Source organism: Pipistrellus hanaki, assembly GCF_964339955.1.
Source record: "Pipistrellus hanaki genome assembly, chromosome: 17".
In the NCBI taxonomy this organism is placed as follows: Eukaryota; Metazoa; Chordata; class Mammalia; order Chiroptera; family Vespertilionidae; genus Pipistrellus; species Pipistrellus hanaki.
Window position 1 is genome coordinate 10,248,929 of NC_140519.1, and position 18,603 is coordinate 10,267,531.

Sequence of the window (18,603 nt, forward strand, 5' to 3'; positions counted from 1 at the left end):
TAGTCTCAGCCTTCAGAGCTTCTACCTTACAACAAAAATGTCCTTTTTAGGATATTTATCTATTTATTTTTATAATTTTTCAATTAAGGTTGACATTCAATATTACTTTATTCTAGAGGCCCAATGCACAAAATTCATGCACTGGTAGGATCCCTAGAGGCTGCCAGCTAGGGCCTCCTTCCCTTCCCTGGCTGGCCCTTCCCCCTGGTGGAACTCCCGGATGAACACCATACTACACTTTTATTATATAGGATTAGTTTAAGGTGATACAGCATCGTGGTTAGATATTTATATAATTTACAAAGTGATCCCCCCATCAATCTAGTGCCCCCCTGGCACCATACATAGTTATTATAATATTATTAACTATAGTTTACTTCCCTGTGGTATTTTGCAACTGCTAACTTGTACTTCTTAATTCCTTCACCTTTTTTTAACCCAGTTTCCCAACTCCCCTCCCTTCTGGCAACCATCAGTGTGCTCTCTGTATCTACGAGTCTGTTTTAATTTTGTTTATTTTGCTCATTAGATTCCACATATAAGTGAAATCATATGGTATTTGTCTTTCTCTGACTTATTCCACTTAGCATAACATCCTCTAGGTCCATTCATGTTGTCACAAGTCATAAGATTTTATAACCAAGTAACATTCATACACACACACACACACACACACACACACACACACATATATATATATATATATATATATATATATATATATATATATACACATACACACACTCCCTCTCTCTCTAGAGGCCTGATGAATGAAAATTCGTACAAGAGTAGGCCTTCCTTCTCCCTGCTGCCAGCACCGGCTTCCTTCCTTCTGGAACTCAGGCTTCCCTCCTCTGGCTGCCCATAGGCACCCAGGACTTGGGCTGCTTCCCTCCTCTGGCTGCCCACAGGCACCCAGGCCCTGGGCTGGCTCCCTTCTGGCCCTGGGTTCATCAGGAAGGACATCCAGAATGACATCTGGAAGATGTCCTTCTAATTAGCATATTACCCTTTTATTATTATAGATCCTCTTCTTATATAACATCTTCTTTATCCAATTGTCTATTAATGAGCATCCTTTTATTTTAAAACATAAGCTTGGCATATTATCTTTCTTAGATGCTGTTGTGAAATAGAAATATGGAATCACCTTCTGGTGGGTAGGCATTTAGAGAACAGAAAACCAAAGTTGAGATACTCAGGTATAGGATCAAGCCCCTACACTTAAGCATAGTTTTATTAATTATATAGGACGGTCACATGCATTATATGGGTTCCTTTGAAAAACCCTGAGAGATCAACATTTGGATCATTCCTGTTGCACAGATAAGGAAATTGAGGATACAAAGCTTAAGGTTGAGTTAGTAACTTTCCCAAGTATTCTGATCACAGATCCAGTGCTCTTTGAATTCTAAACATGTGCTTAACTCAAAGTCAGACTTTACTCCCAGAAATAACACAAGCCCAGATTAAAGGGGTAGAGGGCTAGGCATTCACATGAGCATCAGCCAGTTAGGTGCACACCGGTGGGCTATGCACACGGTGGTTGCTTTGTGAGGGGTGCAGGGCCAAGAAGCACAGCAATGTAAATTGCTTTTACACTGAAAACAGCCTTAGAGTTCAGCTGCTCCAACCTCCACCTTTTACCTGAATAAACTAGAACTCAGAGAGACAGTAAGGGGCTGGCTTGCTAAGATCACACAACGAGTTAAAGACAGCCAAGATTTGAGACCTGGTCTCCACTGATGCTGCCTTCTCACTCAGCTTGCATTCTGAAAGACTAGACTGTGACAGGTGTTAACCTAAAAATAGAAATCCAAAGTGAGAGGCAATAGCGCTTATTTGAGATCCAGAAGAATTGCAATGTGGGGAAGCACTGATTCAGACAGAAACCCAAATAGTGTTCCAATTACAGGGTAAAGGCAAGGGGTTTTTAAGAGAAAGAGAAAGGGAAATAATTCCATGAATAGAAGAAAGGAATTTCTATTGGTCGAATAACTTACGTTGCTCTTTAGCTGTACATGGCTGGTTACTGATTCTAAAGGATGCTTACAATTTTCAGCCTTGTGGGAAGGAGTCTGCTTTCCTGTTAGCTCCACAAACAGTTGTTTGGAAGGCAATGTGGCTCTGGCCCAGTCCTGCAGTTGTTTTGCCCAGTTCACACTTTCCAAAGTTTCAAGGAATAAGACAGTTCTTCTGGAATGGCTGCCCTGACTCCATTCTAACATGGCTCCACTTATGCCAGCATCTCACATAGGTCATCAGACAGAAGCCATCCCGATAGCACACAGCTATTTACAAATGACTCCTATTGACATGGAACAGCTGATGCCTCAGGGAGCAGATGTTACTGGGACGGGTGACACAGCATCACATTTCTGAGCAAAGAGGCTGAATGAGCCAGAATCATGTAATCTGTACTTCCTGGTTTTGTGATTGCACTTATTACACTCAATGAAAAAAAAAAAAAAAAAACCAGTAAGATTCCTCTAAATATCAATGCAGTTGTGATCTCAGAGTTTAAAGAGCCTTGTTTAATCAAGAACCTCGAACCCTGACCCTCAGAGAGCCAAAGGGTTTCCACACAATTAGGTGGAGGTCACCTCTTCCTTCACACAGGAGCCTCCTGTGCCCTCAGCATCAGCAGGAAATGTCTCTGTTGACCAGAAGATGCCAGACAGGGTGGGGGCCCAGTGCTGGACCTTAGTCACAGAGCACACACCCCCTCCCACCTGCTGCCACTTATCTCACCTTCCTGGGGCCAGGTTTACTCTCTGGGAGGAGGGCAAAAATTACTCAGAGACCTGGATGGAATGTAGGCTATGTAGCCTGGAAGAAGGACAGCAGGCTCCATGGCCAGACAAACCCTCTTCAAATCCCAACTCTGCTACTTCCCAGCTGGTGGACTTTGGGCAAGTCGTGTCCACTCTGCAGGTGTCACTTTCCTTGCCTGTGATCTAACCATCACAATGGGGCCTACAGGGGAAACGAGATCATCCATTTAGTAGTATAAAACTTACATGTGTACATGCAACAAATGGTAGTCATGACAAGTATTTCAACAGCTTAGAATTTATGTCTTAAGCCTACCCATCCTTCAAGACTAGACTCAAATGGCTCTTCCTTTTGGAAACATATCTTGACTCCCTGAGCTGGAAAAATAACGATGGCAACGTTTACCAACTGCTATTAAGTATCAGATGTGGTATTAAGAACTTTACCTAAATTATCTCATGTAATTCTCATAACTACCCTGGGAGGAAGATATTTTATTATACCCACTTAAAGATGAGGACACTGCAGTCCCGTGAAAGATTAAAATAGCTGTCCAATGTCACTAATATTTACTGAGCACTTTCTATGTGCCAGTCTCTGTTCTAAGTACTTTCTTTGCATGTATTAATTCATCAAATTTTCTGTATGAGCCTATAAAGTAGAGGTTATTATTGGAATAAGGCATCAGAAGCCTAAATCACTTGCCCAAAGATTCAAACAGAAGCAATGTTTCTTTACGTGGCAATCCCTGTTTAGAAAAGAATGGCCAGTCTTCACAGAAGGAAATATTGACACAGGGTCAGACTTAGGGGATATCAGCTGAAGTGGCTACTAAACTATCTACAATTTCTGGCAAAGTCCAAAAAAAGTCAAGTTTCCAAAGTTGGCACATATTCTCAAGAAACTCACAAACACAATCACCTCAGGCAATGTCATTCTTAACAACAAACTAACAGTCCACATTTCCAGAGAGTATTTCCCAACATATAATTTCAGAGGGGAGGGCTGAGGAGGCTGACAAAATACTCAAAATTAAGTCACCAACAATGGGGTAGAGAGCTCTAAATAGCTGTGCACTGGTGGTGGGAGCAAACCATAGCATCATCGGTAACAACAGCAGCATCGCTAAGAGCTCTGCTGAGCATTTGGCAGGCATTCCCTCACTTACCCCCAGGGGATGCCTGTCAGAGAGGGACTATTACTGTCCCATTTTGTTGATGACCAAACTGAAACAGGAAGAGGTGTGATTAGTATCAGAGCCATGAATAGAACCAACCCCCAGTATTTCCAAGCATGCGCTCCAGGCTCTCCCCAACAGTTTCTTAAGATTTATTAGGTCCCAGCAGTAAAAATAAGTGGATCGTCCAAGACTAAGGTCACCCACATGCTACAATCCTTCAGTCTGTCTAGACTTTCCTAGGAAAGCACAGCTCAGGGGGACCCGCCATCACCCTCCTTCCCCACCCCAAATGACTGTCTGAGAAACACACCCCCACAGGCAGAACCATCCAGGCTGAGAGCGGCAATCTACCCATCCCTGCTACTAACAAAACAGTAAGTTCTCTCACTTGCTTAAACTACTAAGTACTGTTACTAAACAGCTGAGAGGTTATTCACAGTTTGTGCTCATCCTGAAGCCCAAGATTTATTTTCCATAAATAAAACCAGGCTGTAAAATGCTAATGTGCTTCATATTAATAAGCAAAGATAAGTGTTTTTCTTGAGTTGTGATTTCCCCACAGGCTTGGGCAAGAGAATAGGTTTCTCAGTGTCTTGTGTCCCAGCTTGTCACCCACGCTTCCTCCTCTCATCCTTTCTCCCACATCACCTCCCCTCCACAGCATGGCTGAGCTAAAAACAAAGCTAAACAAAACAGGCCACATACATAGTTCAGTTGATCACCTCGCCACCCACTCCCACCAGCTCCTCCAGAGAACTTTTATTTCTCTTTTACTTTGGTTTCTATGGGAATTGTGTTTGGGGAGGGAGGGGGGACAACAAAGGAATTTATTAGGAGCAGATGGGTGTGATGTGTGCAGGAAGAGGCAGAGGATTCAGAAAATGAGGCTGAGCCAACACACATTTGCAGAGGGGCTGGAGGGTGAGAGGCCACAGGCCTTTGGGAACCAGTGGCAGGTGCTGCTCCTCTTTGGCTTTACCTCGCAGGTGAGTTCAGACTTACTTCTGGGAGAACGTCGAAAGGTTCCACCTCGACCTCGGTGGAGTTGGTTTTGTCTGAAGCCTGCTGAGGTTTTCCACCATCTGTTTTGTCACCCTTGTCTTTACTTGAGCCTTTGGAAGATTTGGAGTCTTTGTCCTTTGAAGACAACTTGAGGTCCTTGAGTGCCTTGGAAAATTTAGACTCCTGGGCCCCTCCTGAGAGGATTTCCACAGCAATTTCTACCAAAATTCTGCCCCTGAATGACACGCCTTCTCCAAAGCCTTCATTCATTTCCTGGTAGTCGTCCATCAGACTGTGGTTCCTGGGTGAGCCATACAGGTTAATCCAGGCAGGTCCGAAGGTAGGTAGAAAACCTAAAAAGACCCCAGACTTTAGTTGTGTGGTGTGGTTATATTTATAAGTTGATTATTTTTTGTTTTATGAAAGTTGTGCACATTCACTTAGAAATATAAAATATACAGAAAAGAGGAAATATTTAGTCAGTTTATGTTATCACCAACAGATAGACATAATTACCATTTTGCTATATTTCTTTCTAGTCTTTCTTCCATGCAAATGTCCATACTTGTTTACCGTTGAAATAATCTTATGACAACCAAGATTACTCTACCTAGCAAAGCTATTATTTAGCATTGAAGGTCAGATAAAGAACTTCACGGTCAAGAAAAAGCTAAAGGAGTTCATCACCACCAAATCAGTGTTACATGAAATGTTGGAGAATGTTACATGAAATGTTATTTAAGAAGAGAGAGAAGAGACAGAAAAAAGATAAAAAATATTAACAATAAAATGGCAATAAATACATATCTATCAACAGTTGAATCTAAAAATTGAAATAAATGAACTAGGAATCTAATGAACAAAATAAATTGATGAATAAAATAGAACCAGAAGCATAAAAATATGGAGTAGACTGATGAATCTCAGAAGGAAAAGGTAGGGGGAAGATGGGAAGAGATTAACCAAAGATCTTATATGCATATACAGTACCTGTGGACACACACAATAGGGTGGTGAAGACCTGGGGCAGGGCAGGAACTGGATAGAGGGGGACAAAGGGAGGAGAAAAGTGGGACATTTGTAATACCCTCAACAATAAGTATTTTTTTTAAAGGGAAAAAAGAAAAAGAAATAATCTTATATATACTGATGTGCATCCTTGTCTGTTTCATTTGTTCATCAAATTCACCAGCCACCATGCTAGACTCTATACATAGAGCCCAGTGGAGAATAAGGAAAATACAAACATTAAACAAATGTTTACATCGTAGATGTTATGAAGAAGATATACTTTGTGCTGCAAGAACAAACAATAGGCTGATACAGCATGGAGAGGAGTTAGGCAGAGGAGAAACAGGAGAGGAAAGAGAGATTTCTAGCAGAGGGAAAAGCATATGTCTTCCAGAAAGGAGATAGAAGCTGAAAGAGAAAGCCAGAGTGGCTTGAGTCCAGAGAGCAAGCTGTGTGAGATGAGTTTGGACAGGCGAGCAAGTTTGGGGGCCCTGACAAGCTCTTTACTCTAGAAATTATGGGAATATTTTAGAGGGATTTAAGTAAAGATATAACATAATCAGATGTGTGATTTAATATCAGTCTGACATGCCCCGGTTGTGGGTTCAATCCCCAGTTTGGGGCATGCAGGAGGCAGGAGGCAGCCAATCAATCAATGATTCTCTCTCATCCTTGATGGTTTCTCTCTCTCTCTCTCTCTCTCTCTCTCTCTCTCTCTCTCTCTCTCTCTCTCTCTCTCTCTCTCTCTCTCTCTCTCTCTCCTTTTCTCTCTCTCTCCCTTTCCCTTCCTCTCTGAAATCAATACAATTTTTACAAAGTCAGTCTGGTTGCTATGTGAATTAAGTGTAAGAATGGATGTTGGCAAACTGGTTTGGAGACCACATCATCATCAAAATGGAAGACACCGGTGGCTTCTAGGATGATGGTACTAGAGACTGAGAGAAGTAAATATTCTGAGATATATTCTAAACATAGAACTGAAAAGACCTCAGGATTGTAATTTGCTATTAGTGTTAAGTATTTTCCTTTCTTAATACATAAATTCCGAGAAAAGACACAATATCTATGTGAACATCTCCTTGGCAACAGAATGTTCGTTTTTGCCAGGCGGTACTGCATGGCCACCCTGAATCTTGACAAGTCTGGGTTCAAGTCTCAAACCTCCGCTCTGTGTGAGCTGTGTGACCTCAGGCAGGTTTGATAACTTCCCTATACCTCAGTTTCCTCATCTGTGAAATGAAGATGCTAATAGTCCCTATCTCATCTATCAGGATTAAAAGAGATAATGTCTATTAAGTGCTTCACATAGGCACTTAAGAAGAGCTCAAGAATATTAGCCATTACTCTTAATAAATATATGCATCATCATGTGCTTAGCAATTACCTTTGTTTTATTGTAATCTATCCTTTTATGCCTAAATGTTTCCTCTCCCTGCCTCTACAGCCCCATCAACTAGATTCTGTCCTTCCACTGAGTAAATTTTAAGAAACAGAGGTATTGTGTTAAAAAGAATAGAGCTGAAACCGGTTTGGCTCAGTGGATAGAGCATCAGCCTGCGGAATGAAGAGTCCCAGGTTCAATTCCGGTTAAGGGCATGTACCTTGGTTGCGGGCACATCCTCAGTAGGAGGTGTGCAGGAGGCAGCTGATGGATGTTTCTAACTCTCTGTCCCTCTCCCTTCCTCTCTGTAAAAATCAATAAAAATATATATTTTTTTAAAAAGAATAGAAATATTTTATGGCTCCGATGTCTACTTTCTAAACACTGTTCTACATATCCCTAAATACCATCAAGATGTTCCTGCAAAGCTGGGGGAAAAACCCGTTTACATCTGCTGAGAAATCTGTAGACAGGCAGTGTGCTTTCTGCATAAAGCATCCTGTGGCAAACTGTTCAGCAATATGAGGAGTTATGTAACAGATATTTATTGAGACCTTCCAATAGGGTCACTCTGTGAGGGCACAAAACTGTGATCTTGACCTCTGCTTATGGCCAAGCCTTCGGTATGTATGTGTATATGTGCATGAGCGCGAACACACACACAAACATATACATCAGTTAGCGCAGATTTGTAGTGCAGAGAAAGACTAGAGAATCATCACCTACTGATTTAGGTTTTGTGCATAAAGAACTTGATTCTGGATGGAAGCTCGTTCAGCTGACTCAGTGGATGAGCTGGGACTCTGTCCCTCCCTGGCCCTCTGACTGCACTGTTAGCAGTGCCTCCCTGCCCTACTCCTGCTCCCCTGCTTCCGTCAGTGAGTTGGAGGCACATTTTGGGGGGTCATCTAAACATGGAAAATCCATTTTTAGCTTATGAGCCATGCAAAAATATGTGGCAGGCCAGATGTGGCCTATGGACCACCTCTAATCTACCCTAAACACTTCATTTTTCAATTAAGAAACCGAAGGCCCAGGGAGAGGGCGTGACTGCCTTGAGGACACATAGTGAAGCTCATGAAAGACCTGGGATGGTGACCAGGCCTCCAGGCTCCCAGAGTCTGGCTCCATCCTCTGCCCAGAACCAATCCAAACCAGAGACCACACAGAACATGGAAGGGCCTAACACAGTGCCTACTCTAAGCCTCTCACTTAAAAGATGAGGGCTCCAATTCAATCATTTCCAGGCCCAGTGTCCACATCAGACACGTGAGGCTTTACCTTTATCTCCCTCCTGTTCGTTGGAGATTTTCTTCAGGTCAATGAAATGGGTTGCCAGCGCTACATCGTTCATGCTGCCTTCATCCCACACCTGGATTTTCACCCTCCGACACAAGGGAGGAAACATTTCCTTGAAGATCACTTGTTCATGCCACACGGGATCGGCACAATTCTTCTGCACTGTGGTTCGCCCCTAAAAACAAAGCCGGAGGATGGGAGCCATGGGGGAGAAAAAAACATAACTTACCCACGAAAACGCATCAAACCTGCTGGAAATATGGAGTGAGTTCTTAAAAACAATGAACCTCTTCCACCCAGCACCCGTGAAAATCAGTTACACCCAGCGAACATTACAGATGTCCTGCTCAGTGCCTGACATTGTGCCAGGCATTGGGGCAAAGGTGAGTGAAGCTGCGGTCCTGCCCTCAGGAAGTTCTCCTCCTCATACTGGGACGGGGGTGAAACAACACTGTGCTATGAACAGCAGTGTTTCACGCACCTCCGGGAATGCAGCAGATCTAGACCCTCAGTTCATGGTTTATAAAAGTGGGAATCTGTGCAGATCACTTCCCCAGTCTGGACTGCATCATCAACTGGAGTTGATGTCCTATTGACTGCCAAGGCAGTCCAAGTCAAAAACACTCCATGTTCACCCTGCCAAGTGGAGGGGTCAGGTAGACATACAGTTAAGGGCAGAGGCAATATGTGTCAACTGAAGCTTCAAAGCCCAGCCAACCAGGACTGAGCTCCAACCATGTGCCCAGGCCCTGGTACTTCCAATGGGTCTTCAGCAGGGAACAGGGATGTTCAGATTCCCACAGGATAACGACTACCTGGGCAGACTGTGGAACAGATTGGGAGGAGGCTGGTAATTCTGCAGGGACTGGGTCACAGCTCAGAGACGTAGCCAGAGGTAAGAAAGGCGGCCTGTCTGCCCAGGTTCTAACCACGATGCCCTATGGCTCCTCTCCACAATCTCCAACGGACAGTGAGTGAGCAACCCTCCCCTTCTTTCTTGCCACGTGACTCAGTGCCTCTTTGCGGCAAGTCTTTTCTCTCAAGGCACTTCCTAATTTTGATTTTAACTTCATTTCATTTGACTAGAAACGTCCTAGGTAAAGATCAGCGCTCTGGCCCAGGCCTGTCATTGTTGGTGATAACAGCTCCTCACCATCTGCCCAGCAAAGGAGACCTCCACGAAGGGATCCACAAGGTCCTTGCTGTCCCCCACAAATGCTTTGGTGACGTTCGCCATGATGCTGGAGTTCATTTTGGGCAACCCCTCTGCTTTGTAGAGTCTCACATAGAATCTGGCCCAGGGTCTCTCTGATGGAAACCCTTGAGGGATCAAAAGGTTCCTTAGAGGAGGAAAAAAAAATAAAATAAATAAAAAGCGTGCTCACATAAAAGAATAGGGAGGAAAGCTAGAAGCGTGAAGAAGGATCCTGATATGTGACAGAAATCTAAAAAGGTTAGGATCTATTGCTAAAATGAGTTTTCTTCTTAGTTTAATGACAGTGAAGAGTATAATTAGAGTGAATGCAAACTCACTTAGGTCCTACAATTATAGAATAAACACTGTCTCCCACTCTGTACCTTACAATAGGTACATTATAAATCAGTAGTTGAAATTATAATTATTTCAAAGGAAAATCAGCTAAATTCAAATAAATCAGATGAGCTCTGGAATAGCTAGTCTATTATGGGTTATTACAGGAAGACAGGCTCCACTTGGCCTAGAAACTGACTTCCATGCACAGGTACACCTTCAGTCAGACACATCTTGATGCCTCAGATAGAGCAGAATCCCATGTGGACAAGCTACAAACTTGTCCATTCTCATGGACCCATAAGGAAAGGGAGGGAGGGAAAGAGACATGGAAATAGGAACATTTCATTTCCATTGCCCAGCCCTGGATGAATCCGTCTCACTTTTCTATTTGCTCCTCAGCATCGGAGATTTTCGGGTTGGTCTTTAAGATGTCGCCTTTCCCAATCACGCTGATGTCACACTTCAGATACCCCTTCGTACCAGTCCTGATGTCACCAGGGTCTGTGAGCAGGGCCCACTTGTCACAGAACTGATGACCTGTAAAAGTGTCCTGACAGCTCAGACATCCTGCACAGATGGACCCAGCCCCACTCAATTCTCTCCCACACCCAAGGTTTCCCACACTCTACTGAGGGATTACTTCATCCGGGCTATTTTCAAGTCTCATGCCACCTTCCTCTCCTCCTTTCCCACCTCTGCCTTACTTCCTATCCTCTTCACCATCTTTTTCTCCAACCAGTCACAAGTACTCGGGAAGCCTTTCAGCCTGATAGAAATCCCCTAGCCAGAGTTCTAGATTTGATGGAGTAGGAGGAAATTAAAGGAGTATAGAAGTCACATATTATTTCATAGGCCATAAATGTGGCTCATGGATTTTTTTGTTTGGCCTACACTAGAAGTCCAAACTTCAAAATCTCATACAAAAGCCTACACATCTGGCTTATCCAAAAACAAACTGTTAGATCAGGCAATACAGAGGGCACATTCCATAGGACGGCAGAAGGTAAAGGAGCTGAGTAGATGCTAATCCTAATGGAATTAGCAGAGCTAATTCAAACTCACATGACCTGGATCTCTGGACATGTGAGTCTGAATCAGAGTTGAAGAAAAGACGCCTTTCCTAAGAAGACCTATGTTTACTGTTGGTTTTATTACTTATTAGCTCTTGACCTTGGACAAATTATCTAACTTCTCTAAGTTTCACTTTCTTTTAAATCAGGGATAATAATGATTATTACAGCAAATCCTTATATGACATACCACAGTCATTATTCTGTGCTGGGTCTACACTAAGCACTTTATGTATATTTATTAACTTAATCATCTAACAACCCTATGAAGAAAGTACTGAGACACGAAGAGGCCAAGTCATTTGTCCAAGGATGCACAACTAGGAAAGAGCAGAGTAGAATTTGAACCCAATCAATCTGGCTTCAGAGCCCATAATCTTAACTTCAGCCTTTCCTGTTTTTCTTGATGCTGTCTCACAGCACTAAATGCGACAGAATCTGTGAGAATGGAAAAAGCTGCTCAGAAGTATGGACATATGAGATAATTTTGTCACTAGATCTTAAATTGAGGAAAAGAGCCATATCTTACTCAACAGTCTATAATTGGTGTTGAGTGTTGCTGAATGGACGGTGAAATGGATGAGCGAATACATGAGTTGACCTCCAGGTGGGGTAACTGGAGAAAGTAAGAGAGCTACCAGGAGGCAAGGCTTTCTTACCAGGCTGGTTGTATACAGTGCCCACGTCCACTTTGAAGGCACCAATCAGGATGCTTCCTATCAGCTTGTGATGAAAGACCTGAGGGGTGACAGAGCGGTGAGCCCAGAAGAATTACATTTCTTTTTTAGCATAAACCTGTGAAATGGATTTCTGACACCTCAAAGAGCATTCTAGGCCTTGACTCTTGTCTGGCCTTCACTATCCTCTGAAGCACAATGACATTTTGTCACCAAAACTCAGGGCTGTAAAGGACATCCAGAAGTACCTCTTCCTCCCAGCAGGTTTTCAGCTAATCCTTTACTAAAGGACACTTAACCAATCTCACTGTCTGAACGTGTTCTCTCTCTCTCTCTCTCTCTCTCTCTCTCTCTCTCTCTATATATATATATATATATATATATATATATATATATTAAAATGAACCTTTGTGCAGCCAACCCTTCAACATCCATCTCTGCTTGTTGAATCTTTACTCATCCTTCAATACCTAGAGCAAATGCTGCTTCCTCCCTGATTCCCCACAGCTGAAAGTGTTCCCTTTCTCCACTAACTCACACAACACTTTGCTCACATATTTCTCAGACAGCTCATCACATATTGCCTTGAAGTTGTGGACATGTACAATAGTTAGAACAAGGCAGATGGCCATCCTTAATATTTCATCTAACCAGCAGACAGCAGAGTGCCTGGCTGGTTGCAGCAGCTCATTTGAATGCCAATGCTATAAAGATGAGTTTAGTTCTAAAGGAAGGTGTCAGAGCTGGCCCTCGGTTCAGAAACAACATTGTATGAGACACTGCTGAAGATTCAGGAGTTTAACCTTAAACCCAGAAAAGGGAAAAGAGGAAGGGCAGCGGTAACCTCGTGTCTTCAGATCTTGGAAATAATTCCAGATAGAAGGGTAGTTTCCCAGTGTAGCTCCCAAATTACAGAAAGAGAGATGTCAACTCACCATAAGGATGGTTTTTAGCAATGGAATGGGCTTTCCTAGAAGTAGTGATCACCCCATCACTGGATATAATTAAGCAGAGTCTAAGAACCTCATGTCATGGAGGTGGTAGAGAAGGATTCCTGCACTGATGGGAAGTTAGATTAAATGACCTTTGAATTTTCTTCTAATTATAAAATCCTATCGTTCCTTGAATCAAGGGCAGTCTCCTACCCTTTTCTACACACCATATGGCCTTGTTCATAATGGGTGTTCAATAAACACTGAGTGAATTAATGAATAGGACAGATTGAATGATGGGTGAATAGGAGACTTTTATAGCTTTTAAACAGCTCCTCTTGGAGGGTCAATAAGAAACAAACTCAACTGACTTCGAGAAATGGAGACATGACAGCCTTTCCCATCTCCTTTTTCACTCTTTCTCCCCTGACCAAACTTTGCAAGGATGTGAGAGAGCTGAGGGGAAGCAAGGACAACTTGGCTTGATAAAGGTGTTATTTAAGGCCACATAAGCCAAGCTCATTCCAACCCTTCCATGCTTACAGTTGCTAATGTGGCTTCCCTAAGGCCTGAGCAAGAACACAAATCTGACTCAAGCTATTCTCAGGTCAAAGGTATCTGGGTCCAAGTGGGGTGATGGGATGCAAAAGCCCCAAGCAGATCTTTAAGTAACACAGGAGGCCTCCTCAATCATCCACCTAATGTGAGTGCCAGGCAACTGGTGTGGTTAAGCATTAGACTGCCACAATTCTGGAGCGTCTCACACAGTGTGCTGGGAATCCTACCAGGGGAAGATGGTCTTTGGCGTCACCAGGCTCTGCTACAGCTGTCTATCCCAATAGCATCTGCCTATAGCATCCCTCCTTTTTCTTTTATGTTGAATGTATTCTGGGCATGCTGACTTATAGTTCATATACTAGCAGAAAACTTGTATTAAATACTCTCCCCTCAAGAGAAGTTTTCCCTTTACAATCTCTGGTCTCTGTCCCAAAGGGCCATTTAGGGAGACCAAAGCAGTCTCTTCTTGCAAGTTAGGACCAGAAATAGGCAATACCAGCTTTGATCCTCTGTCTAAACATCCACTTGGCCCACAGAAAGTCATGATTCCTGTCTATGATACAGTATAAAAATCTAGCTGTTAACCATTTATCTGCAATCTAGACAGTCCCTTAGAAGCCTGAATCACCCAAACAGGTCATTGCCTGAGCTATGTAATATAACAAAGTCCTGGGCAATGTCCCAGGTCCCAAAATATCTCCTGCACCACTTGTCATCATGCCTAGAATTTAAACATGAAGAATGTTTGGCTCTTGATCATTTTTTATTCTTCAAGAGTCACATTCTTCAAGTGCCCCTGGGAAAGATAATATCACGGTTTCACTGTTGCCTAAGCCTCATGCAGGACTGATATATAACACTAGAGGCCCAGTGCACCATCTCAGGTAGGATCAGGCCTAAATGAGCAGTCGGACATCCCTCTCACAATCTAAGACTGCTGGCTCCCAACTGCTCACCCACCTGCCTTCCTTCCTGATTGCCCCTAACTGCTTCTGCCTGCCAGCCTGATCACACCCTAACCACTCCCCTGTCAGCCTGATTGATGCCTAACTGCTCCCCTGCCAGCCTGTTTGCCCCTAACTGCCCTCCCCTGCAGGCCTGGGTCACACCCCAACTTTCCTTCCCTGCAGGCCTGGTCACTCCCAATTGCCCTCCCTTGTAGGCCTGGTCCCTCTCAACTTCCCTCCCCTGCTGGTCATCTTGTGGTGGCCATCTTGTGTCCACATGGGGGCAGCCATCTTATGTGTTGGAGTGATGGTCAATCTTCATATTACTTTTTTATTAACTAGGATAGAGGACTGGTGCATGGGTGGGGGCCAGATGGTTTGCCCTGAATGGTGTCCTGGATCAGGGTGAAGGTTCCCTTGGGGCATGGGGTATCCTGGGTGAGAGGCCTGTGGTGGTTTTCAGGCTGGCCACACACACACACACACACACACCCGGCGATTCAAGCGGAGACCCTGGTATCTGGGGTTTATTTATCTTCTATAATTGAAACTTTGTAGCCTGGAGCCAAGCCTCCTGCTGCTCTGTGGCTGCAGCCATTTCTATTGGAATTTATTTATCTTCTATAATTGAAACTTTGTAGCATTGAGTGGAAACCATGGCGGGCCCGGGCTGCAGAAACTTGGCTTCCTCCATTGCCGGGGGCAACCCTAGCCTCCTGCTCTCTGGAGCTCTGTGGCTGCTGCCATTTCTGTTGGAATTTATTTATCTTCTATAATTGAAACTTTGCACCTTTGAGTGGAGGGCTGAGCCTGCCAGGGTATGTGGAAAGCTTGACTTCCTTAATCGCCAGGGAAACCCAAGCCTCCCTCCTGTTTGCTCTGTGGCCGCAGCCATCTTGGTTGGGATTAATTTGCATACTTGCTCCTGATTGGCTGGTGGGCGTGGCTTGTGGGTATAGCAAGTGACCGTTAATTTGCATATTGCTCTTTTATTAGGTTGTGTGTGTGTGTGTAACATAATATTAAAATAAAGATGAGCGAATGATAAAGACAGGCAAGGAAGTCTTCAAGACAAGTTTGACATCTTCACCATGCTTATTAGAGTTGGTATCATTCTTAGGAAACCATTTCCTCATTCTCCACACATTTTATGTTGGCATATAAAATAGGAATTCTGTCCTTGAGAACAATTTGGAAAAGAATATGTTCCCTGCAACCCCTCACCCTATCACTTTCAAACATGAACATCCTTACTACCCTCTGCATGGGAGAAGTAACAATTTCTCAAACTGGTGAGATAGATGCAAGTGTGGTGCAATGGTCTCTGTCCTTTTACAGTGGTATGAAGCTGGTAATGATCTTGTTTGTATTCTCTCATGTGGACTAGTACAGCTTCAACACAGCACTTCCCCTTCCCATTCCTGACCTCCAGGTGGTGGGCCAACCTGGGTAAGACACCTGGCTGGACCAGAAAACTGTCTCTACTCTTCAGACTACATCTGCGGAGGTAAAAATTCACCTGCTAGGGCTTAGGAAGGGTCTATGCAGCAGACCCAATCCCCCACGGGTAGATCTGGAGATCTACACTCAACAGAAACTAACTATTAAGAAGCCAAGTGGCAACCACTTACTCCAAATCACATCCTCTAGTCCAGCATTACTGATACCTTTGGTTCCTTCCTGATTCTATTTCTCTGTTCACTACTAACTAGGAGGGGACGGGATGTGATTAATCCACAAGATGACCACAATACTCCAAGAGAGAAGCACTAACATTTGCTTCATAAAAAGAAAGAAACCAATTCAAATATGGCAATCCACTGTCATTTGAAGCATATTTTCCACATTCCCACATTAGTACTCTACACAATTCAATGAATGCTAGCTTGGTAGATTACAACTTGCTCCCAACAAGCACAGATTTCCTAGAAAAGGTGTTCCTTCCATAACTTTTCCATTCTGGTTATTGCAAGTTCTATCCTGTTGGTTTCAAACTCACCAGCTCATACTCACCCTCCTGAGTCTATCCTCTTCTAGGCAGGCTGTGCTGCCCTAGAGAACTCCTGATGCCTAGAATCTCTCCTGCTCCCTCCCACTCCCACCACCAGTGATAGACTTACCGAGATTTTGATGATCTTGTCGAAAAGGTGCACTTGAGGCCCAATGAAGTCGAAGACAAAGTACTATAAAAAATAAAATTAATTTTGACTTTAAATTCCAGCCTTGCATTTAAGAACCCTGCCCCTGGAGTAGACTTACATCTGTATTGTTCTAACCAGTTGCTGCATGGGCCTCAATGGCATGAATGTATATATCATCAATTGATTGGCCATACCCTTTGGAAGGTCATTTAACTTGTTTTCAACTTTTTTTCAAGTAAAAAAAAATAAAGAATGCCACCAACCACATCTTTGCACAGGATAAATGTGAATTTTCCTCTAAAATGGGCATGAGAAGTGGGATTGTTGGATCATGGTTTATTTTATATGCACGTAAATATTTCATATTCAGTATGAAGTTTCTTTCTGAGGGAGCTCAAATATTTTACATTCTCACTGGCAGCATATAAAAATAGCCATTTCTCCACACCTATGCCAGGCCTTTATATTGTCAAATCTTTTATTTATTTTTACCTATCTAGAATGATGGGTGAAAAGAGTATCTCAGTGTGGAATATAGTCAATAATATTGTAATAACTATGTATGGTGTCAGGTGAGTACTAGACTTATTGTGGGGAATCACTTTGTAAATTATACAAATGTCTAACCACTTTGCTGTACACCTGAAACTAATATAATATAATTTTGAATGTCAACTGTGATTAAAGAAATAAAATAATAAAAAATATTTTAAAAAAGAGAGAAACATGCTTAGGTCATATAGCTAGTTCTTAGTGGGCCTGGGACCAAACTTGTGTTCTCCTGGAATTATCACACAAGGGGCTCAAGGACTAGACATTTCATCATCTAAACTTCAGTGAGTATCTTCCAAATGTGGGGTTGTATTATTCTAAGGTGCAAAAAACTGGAGTGGTGGTGTTTGGTTTTTTGGGTTTTTTTTGTGTGTGTGTTTTTGTTGTTGTTGTTATTTTGTTTTGATTTTTTTTTTTTTGCGTGTGGATTGTAGAGGAAGTCGTTTTGTGAATTTTTCTTTCTTTCTTTTTTCTTTTCTTTTCTTTTCTTTTTTTTTTTTTTTTTTTTTTTTTTTGAGCTGCAGGATGGAGAAATGACCAAAGGATATTAGAGATGAACATGACAGCAGTAGGAAAAGCAGTAGGAAAGAGAGATGTAACCTCTTAACAGCCTGTTTTTAATGGGCAAAGAGAAAAACCAAAATGTGGAACTGAAAGATGTAATCATGTATTATAATGAGATCTTCAAAATGTCAGTCTTTAGGTATCAATGAAAGATTATAGCATGTCCAGTGCCTTCTGTTTAAGAAAATAGAAAAATGTGTAACATTTCAGTAAGTTTTTCATATATATATATATAATATATATATATATATATATATTTTTTTTTTTCAAATGTTTTAAAAGTTTCATGTTCAGAATTTCTTTTATGTGCAAAATTCACTTACATGCCAGTCTTCATTCTCTGATATATGAGATGCTGTAGGTTTCTTTGGACCAATAAATTAGTTCCAGTGTTTATTGCCTTCTGCTGAATCTCACATTTCAGACCCAACTGCCTCACACAGGTTCCCACACTGCTGAACCCACACACATTTCTAGCTGGGAAATACTCCCCAGCCCCTACTAACCAGCTCCTTCAACATCTGATGAATGTTGAACTTGACAACTAGGGTCAAACGCTGTAACAAATGTTTTCAGTTTAACTGTAACAAAGATTTTTACTTCAACTTCTAGGTTTTTCCATGATTACTTGGGCCTAAGTTAATGTCATTTAGACCTAGGACTTGTATGCATAAAGCAGATACTAATTATAATCATTAACAAATTTACAGAGCTTTGCATCAAAGCATTTCCAAGCACATTATTGCATATCACAACCATGCCAAAGATGTTATGGAGGCAGGGAAAGGACCAGAAGGGAGACGGCTGCCACTTCTACTCATGATAAAAGGCTCAGAGGCAGGAGTGATAAAGAGGAAACGAGTTAATAGCTCTAATGGGATTTGGGTATTTTCTATGCATTTCATTATCCATGCTCTCCTGCCTTCCTTTTCAATTACCACTCCCATCCGGAAAATAATTAAGAGTTTACTGAATTTTTT

The 18,603-nt window shown here is 42.5% G+C and overlaps 1 protein-coding gene across 2 annotated transcripts in view; it reads right to left on the reverse strand.

The window, feature by feature from the left end:
* Positions 1-18,603, reverse strand: part of FER1L6 (fer-1 like family member 6) — a 141,988-nt gene that overhangs the window by 73,653 nt on the left and 49,732 nt on the right. For both annotated transcript variants that reach the window (XM_084864814.1, XM_084864813.1), the window contains exons 6-11: positions 16,487-16,549; positions 11,912-11,990; positions 10,563-10,719; positions 9,802-9,988; positions 8,631-8,823; positions 4,958-5,310 (exon numbers count right to left, since the gene is read on the reverse strand). In XM_084864814.1, the coding sequence (XP_084720940.1) occupies positions 4,958-5,310; positions 8,631-8,823; positions 9,802-9,988; positions 10,563-10,719; positions 11,912-11,990; positions 16,487-16,549 (1,032 nt within the window). The remainder of the gene's footprint in view (positions 1-4,957; positions 5,311-8,630; positions 8,824-9,801; positions 9,989-10,562; positions 10,720-11,911; positions 11,991-16,486; positions 16,550-18,603) is intronic.